The sequence below is a fragment of the Marmota marmota genome, unplaced genomic scaffold, assembly GCF_001458135.2.
Source record: "Marmota marmota marmota unplaced genomic scaffold, marMar, whole genome shotgun sequence".
NCBI lineage: Eukaryota > Metazoa > Chordata > Mammalia > Rodentia > Sciuridae > Marmota > Marmota marmota.
The window spans coordinates 63,205,153-63,211,489 of NW_025999968.1; the positions used below are offsets into that span (position 1 = coordinate 63,205,153).

The following is a 6,337-nucleotide window of genomic DNA, read 5'->3' on the forward strand; positions in this document are numbered from 1 at the left end:
GCCTCCTGCCTGGGAAGGCTTCCTCTGTGCTCACGGGGCCCGGCCTGGGCATTTGGAGGGAGGCTGGCTTTGGTCCAAGTCAGCGGGCCAGCCTGAGTGTGGGCGGCAGGGCCTCCTCCGCTCGCAGGAGAATGGAGCCAGTGAACTTGCTGCCTGGCGTTCGAGGGGCCCCCCACGGGACCCTCAGGAATTTCGAGGAGAGGAAATGGGAGAACTCTGGACAGAGCCAATTGTCCAGGATCAGTTGTCCTGTGCTGCAGTGTGACCCTGCTGCTGCCTCTGGCACCTTGGCACACTGGGGGACACCCTGCTGCTGCCTCTGGCACCTTGGCACACTGGGGGACACCCTGCTGCTGGAGCAGGGCCTGGGGTGCCATCCCCAGCACTTTGCTGGTGGGTTCCTGACTCCTGACCTTAGACACAGGGCCTGGCACTGCTGGTCCAGGGGACTGTCCTACAGCTGCAGGGCATCTCCCGGGGCCCAGGCTGGCCTGACGGACTGCACTCCCAGCCAGCACACAGGGCTTAGCTGCAGGCCACAGGGGCAGCCGGGAAGCCCCGACTGGCAGGTCAGGCTGCCCACGTGGCCTGAGAGGTCCGTGAGCACAGGCTACGGTCCGTCTTCTGTGCTGGGTGTGTTCTTTCTGACACAGGCCCTCCGTGGGTCAGGGTGGACGTTATTCCCCTCTGCTCTTCCCTGGCCCCGCCTCAGCCTGGCCCCACGGCAGGGGCTAGCCCCCACAGCTCACTCAGGACTCCGCACACCAGTGACCCTTCCCCAAAGGCCTCTTGCCCATGAGCCTGTCTGCTGCCCAAGGTCCCTCCTCTGTGACTGTTGCCTTCTGGGGAGCAAACCATGCCCACACATTGGCCAGGGTCAGGGTCTCTAGAGAAGAGACAAGGCCCCGGGCCCAGACCACAGCCCCAGTGTCCAGCCTCTGCCTGGCATGGTGGGTGTTCCGGTCCATGGAGGGTCAGGGTCTCCTGGAGTCCCTCCTGTTTCCAGCAGTGACCAGTTCCCCTGGATATGAGGTGTGTCTGCTGCTCCCAGCTCCTGATACCCCAGCCCCTGGGACCTCAGCCTCGGGGAATCAGTGCAGGCCCAGGAGCCATCGTGGACAGGACGGCCCGTGACCTCCTACCCTGGCCTCACTGGGAAAGACAAGAAATGGAAGCAGGAACGGGTGTCTGTGACTGCGTCCCCAGCCTGGGCTCCCGTGGCGAGGCCGCTCCCTGAGGGTCTCAGGTCAAATGGCAGAAGCTCTTGACTCCGGGCAGGGCCAAGTGGGCCTGAGCGTGGAGAGTGGATGAGCGAATCATGGGGCGCTGGGGACTCAGGGGACAGTGGGGCAGTCCCTGGGAGTCTGCCTGCCCCCGTGGGTGATGGCGGCACCCCAGTGAGAATGGCCACCCTGCCTGGGGCGCCCGCCCAGCGCCCCGCCAGCGTCGCCACTCCATGTCCAACTCCCAAGCCGGGGGCAGGATTCCTGTGCTGCGGCTTCCGCTCAGAAGCCAGTGAGCCGGAGAGCAGCAGCCCCGTCCACGCCCTGCGTCCCCAAGAGTCTCTTGCTCCCAGGCCGGTTCCCAGCGCAGCTCGCCAGGGAGCGGCTGGGTCTTGTCCCCGCTCCCTTCTTACCCAGGGAGAGGTCGGAACCAGGGGTGTGGGGGGGGGCTGCGTCCTAGCTCCTCACCCTGTCTGTGTCCCCCGCCCGTGGCCACCATGCCCCCTGCAGACGTTGTTTTGGTCTGGATGAGCTAGGTGATGTCCAGGAGGTGCTGGGTGGCAGAGCCCAGAGGACAGGACGGGCAGACGTCGGGAGGCCCTCGGTCCTCGTCCCCCTGTGCCTGCCTGGCCTGCGCGCCCAGCTCCCTGCCCCCTCATGTGCCCCCTCACCCCCATGTCCTCCTCTTTGCAGACAGTGTCCGTGAGGAGGTGGGGCTGCCACAACTCCTTGGAGAGCCCTCGCCCCAGCAGATCACCCAGATCGAGGACCCCGACGTCGGGCTAGCCTACGTCTTTGGACCAGACACCAACAGCGGCCAGGTGGCCCGGTACCGCGTGCCCAGCCCCTTCTTCCCTGACTTCTCGCTGCTGTTCCACATCCGGCCGGCCTCGGAGGGCCCCGGGGTGCTGTTCGCCCTCACGGACGCGGCGCAGGCCGTGGTCCTGCTGGGCGTGAAGCTCTCGGGGGTGCATGATGGGCACCAGGACATCTCACTGCTCTACACCGAGCCGGGCGACAGCCAGACCCGCACAGCGGCCAGCTTCCGCCAGCCTGCCTTTGTGGGCCAGTGGACACGCTTTGCGCTCAGCGTGGACGGCAGCTCTGTGGCTCTGTACGTGGACTGCGAGGAGTTCCAACGGCTGCCGTTTGCTCGGTCTCCACGGGGCCTGGAGCTGGAGCCTGGCGCTGGCCTCTTTGTGGGGCAGGCTGGGGGAGCCGACCCCGACAAGTTCCAGGTAGGCCCTTCCGTCCTGCCTGTGGGGGTGAACCGGCTGGGACAGGGCCGCAGGCCTCTTCTGTCTGGTGCTGCAGCCGGAGGAGCCAAGCCACCTCCCGCCCAGGGCCAGCCGGTCTCTGGGGCCGGCCATCAGGTCCCTGGTCCTCCTCTGGCCATTGTTGCCTTAGAAGGGTTGCCTGGGCCTTTGAGTTTCTCTGAGACCCTGGGGTCCAGCCGAGGAGGGCCTCTGAGGACCATCTCACAGTGGGATGCCCACCCACCACAGTCAGGGGCCCCTTCTCAGGCGTGGGCTGGGACCTGCAGTGGGCTGAGTCCAGGCTTGGTCAGGTGAGTGCGTGGCCAAGTCCAGGCCCAGCCCCGAGCTGCAAAATGGAAGTTCAGTGGCCCTGGCTAAAGAGCCCTCAGGGGTTTGAGGCTGTGATGGCCTCAGGCATCGCCCTCCAGGAGGGCACACTGTAGGGGTGGACAGTTCACCCACCGCCCCCGTCAGTTGTGGGCTGGTCATTGTTTTAGCAGATGTGCAACAGCCCAGCATGGGGTTAGCTGGAGTCCCTGTCTCCTGGGAAGAGCCATGTGGGTGACCCCAGCGGGCACTAACCACACCCAAGTTCCAGTGCTCCAGACAAGCGTCTCTGTGTGTGCTAGTGAGGCCACGTCCCCAGGGACGGAAAGTCATTATGGACTGACAAGGGCCATTTGTCTGACGTTGCTCAGAGGCCTGGTGTCTCTGGCTTTGAAAGCTGACCTTTAGCCTTTGGCAGGAACTTCTAGCCCCCGGGGCTCAGGAGCCACCAGGACTTTGACACCAGCTGGGCCTCTTTGTGTTTTCCTTTCGATCCTCACACTGATGGGGGAAGATCAGAGAGCAGTAGCTCTGGCCAGGACAGTATGTGGAACACCTGCCCAGGCACAGCTGGGTGGCTGGAGTGTCCCCTGAGTCTTGTGCATCTTTCACACCTTAACAGAAAAGATGCTCATGGGACCTGGGGCACAGGCCGTGGAGCGCACACCACGTCCCACGGTGCCCAGCCAGGCGGCCTCGTCTCTGGCCTTGCCAGCACTGTGTGAAGCAGGTGGCCAGCGGTACCTGAGTGTGTCCACTTGTTGGACTGGTGGTGGAGGCAAACTTTTATATTGTTTCCACCAATTTGTTGGCTATTTTTATTTCCTTTTTTTGGTGACTGACTGTTAATGTTCTTTTGTGGGGAGTAGGGAGGTCCAACCATTTATTGATGTGTACAACCTCGTCACGTGTGAAAGAAATTGGTCCTTGGTTTCGTGGCTGTAAATCTTATTTCCTAGTTTGCCATTAGCATCTTTGAGTTTTAAAAACCATTGGGATGTTTAAAGGATCTATTCTGGTCTGGGAAGACCCTGTGACTAGCGGAACCTTTGATGGTTGGAAGGTGGAGGTGGAGGGGTTCCGGGTCCTGCATCTGGCAGAGGGGGGCTCGCTTTGGTAGAAGACAGATTTGGTTTGGCACAAGGTACGTTCAGACTCTTGGGAAGGGGTAATTTGAGTCGTGCGATTGACAAGGTTTGGCAGAAACAAGCTCAGAGCTGTGGGGCCCAGGAGGCTGGGGTTCCTGGGAATCCCCTCTGGACGAGGATACGGCCCCTTCTGTCACCTGGGCCTCAGAGAGTCCAGCTGTGCTGCGAAGCTCCCTCCACACAGTGCAGGGCCTGGACAGGACAGCCAGGCAGGACGCCCAGCACGCAGGGTCCTCGCTGAGCTGCGTGGTGGAGGCAGAGGGGTGCTGTGAGAAGGACTGCAGGACCACAGGAGAGGCAGCCAGAGGGGCCGGCTTTGCACACCGAGCTGTGCCTGGTGGCCAGAGCCACCCAGCTGGGAAGCAGAGAGCAGAGGAGACCTGGCTGCCCTGCTGCAGCTGAGACCCCCAGCCACGGAGGCGGCATTTCCAGGCCAAGGGCTGGGGGCAAGATGCCACCCCAGAACACAGGGGAACCCCAGACAGGGCCAGGGGCAGAGGGAGGGGAAACCACAGGCCGTCCACACCACGCCCGCGACTGAAGCTGCCGCCTGTGAGCAGCGTGGTGTGAGGACTTCTCGGGCCTGGTGATGAGTGGAACTCTCTGACCCTCAGTGTCCATGTCTCCAGATGCCACAACTCTCGTCCAAGTCCTTGGGTGTCCACGGGGCACTGCTGACTTCTTCCCCACTGACCGCCCAGAGGAGGGGGCGGGGCTGCGGGCCACACGCTGTGCTCTGGCGCCCCCTGCAGGCTCCCAGCAGCAGGCACAGCTGCCCTGCAGAAGGAGCTGCATCGTGGTGGGCTGGTCTGCGGGGGCACTCAGGGGCCAGGGCTGGGCACATGTGGCAGGGGAGCCCCGGCCCCCTCCATCCTGGACACCACCCCTGTTCCCCGGGCCAGTGCCACAGCCGAGAAGCACTTCTCTAATCCAACCCTCCCTTCCCTGGGAGATTCTCAAACTTGGTGACAGGCCAGGTTGCTGGCCTGGAGCTGACCAGCAGGAAGTGCCCCTCCTCCCACGTTCCCCCTCAGGGGCCTGGCGCCTGGGTGGCGTGGGCTCCCATGTGTGGGCACCTGGGCAGGCGCCTGGCTCCATGCTCTTCACACCTCCCACGGGTGCACATGTGATCACACAAGTGTGCATACGCCACACATGTGCCCACGCCTCACAGGCACTGGCCAGCCCTCCGTGACAGTTGTGCTCCCAGAATCCCTGGTTGGATTGGCCACCCCTCACCTCTCCCATCACTGTCTAGTGCCTGTCCCTCCGTCCCTGTTGGGATGTGGAGTTCGGCCCTGGCCCCTCTCTGCTGCCCTTGCCCTGAGTAGGGGCCGCCTGCCCCTCGGATCGCCTGTTTACTGTCCAGCGTTATGGAAAGCGAGCTGCCCCGGCCCTAAGCCCTCTTAGTATGACAGTGGTCAAAATGTGCATCTCCGAGTCCATGAGCTGTGGTCTCTGCTCAGGTGACAAGTAGAAACATTAAGTGAAAGACACAGGAGATGCTGGAAGGAGCGTGTGGACACTTGCTGCCCAGTGGGGAGGTCCTCCCAGAGTGAGCTCGAAGACGGGGGTGCTGGCGCAGGCAGAGATGCTGGCGGCTGGGTCGTGGGTGCCTGGCATGGAGGCCTGGCACCCAGCCGCCTCTCGCCAGGTTTCTGACGTGGCGCTGCAGACCCAGGGCCCCGCCAGCAGCTCCGCTGCAGACCCTCTGCGCTGTGGCTCAAGACGCTGGAGCCCTGCTGTCCTGTCCTGTCCACCTGCCTGGCGCGTGTCCTTGGCCTGGGGCCTGTCTGGTCAGCCCTGCAGTGTAGCCCCATCCTCGTCCTGGGGTCCTGGGTGGCGTTCCCCATTAGAGACCACACAGAGAGCCCTGCCTGGCGCCTGCCCAGGGAGCCCGAGGGTGCTGGTGAGGCTGCTCGGGTGGCGGTCACCAGGGTGAGGCTGGGTGGTGTTCAGTGGGAAAGGTGGCACTGTGCGGAAAGTCCACCTGGTCCTGCCCAGTGGCCCGAGGCAGGACACCTCTAGCACTTCCTGAAGTATCACCGCATGCCTGACCCAAACCAGGACCAGGGCTGCTGGACCAGGGCTTTGTCCTCCAGGACGCTCATCCTGTGTGCTCGAGGGCAGTGTGGCTTAGCCCCTCCCTGCCCCCAGCCCAGGTGTCTGTGGTGGATGGTGCCTGGGTGGCCTCCCCAGGCACTGGATAGGGATGAGAGTTCCCTCCTGGGTCTTCTTGCCACTCGGAACCTAGCCAAGAGAGGCAGCAGGATCCGGGCCTCCCGCACCGGCCGGCGGGTGACCTGAGCAGCCTGTGTGGCTGAGGAAGCCCTCCCGGGCCCCCTTCGCCCTCCCGGGGCCCCCTCGCCCTCCTGAGGTGCTG

The 6,337-nt window shown here is 63.8% G+C and overlaps 1 protein-coding gene across 1 annotated transcript in view; it reads left to right on the forward strand.

Annotated features, from left to right (window-relative positions):
* The window catches only part of Col18a1 (collagen type XVIII alpha 1 chain), a 47,365-nt gene that overhangs the window by 10,405 nt on the left and 30,623 nt on the right, over positions 1-6,337 (forward strand). The window contains 1 exon segment of the mRNA XM_048803954.1: positions 1,917-2,461. Within this exon segment, the coding sequence (XP_048659911.1) occupies positions 1,917-2,461 (545 nt within the window).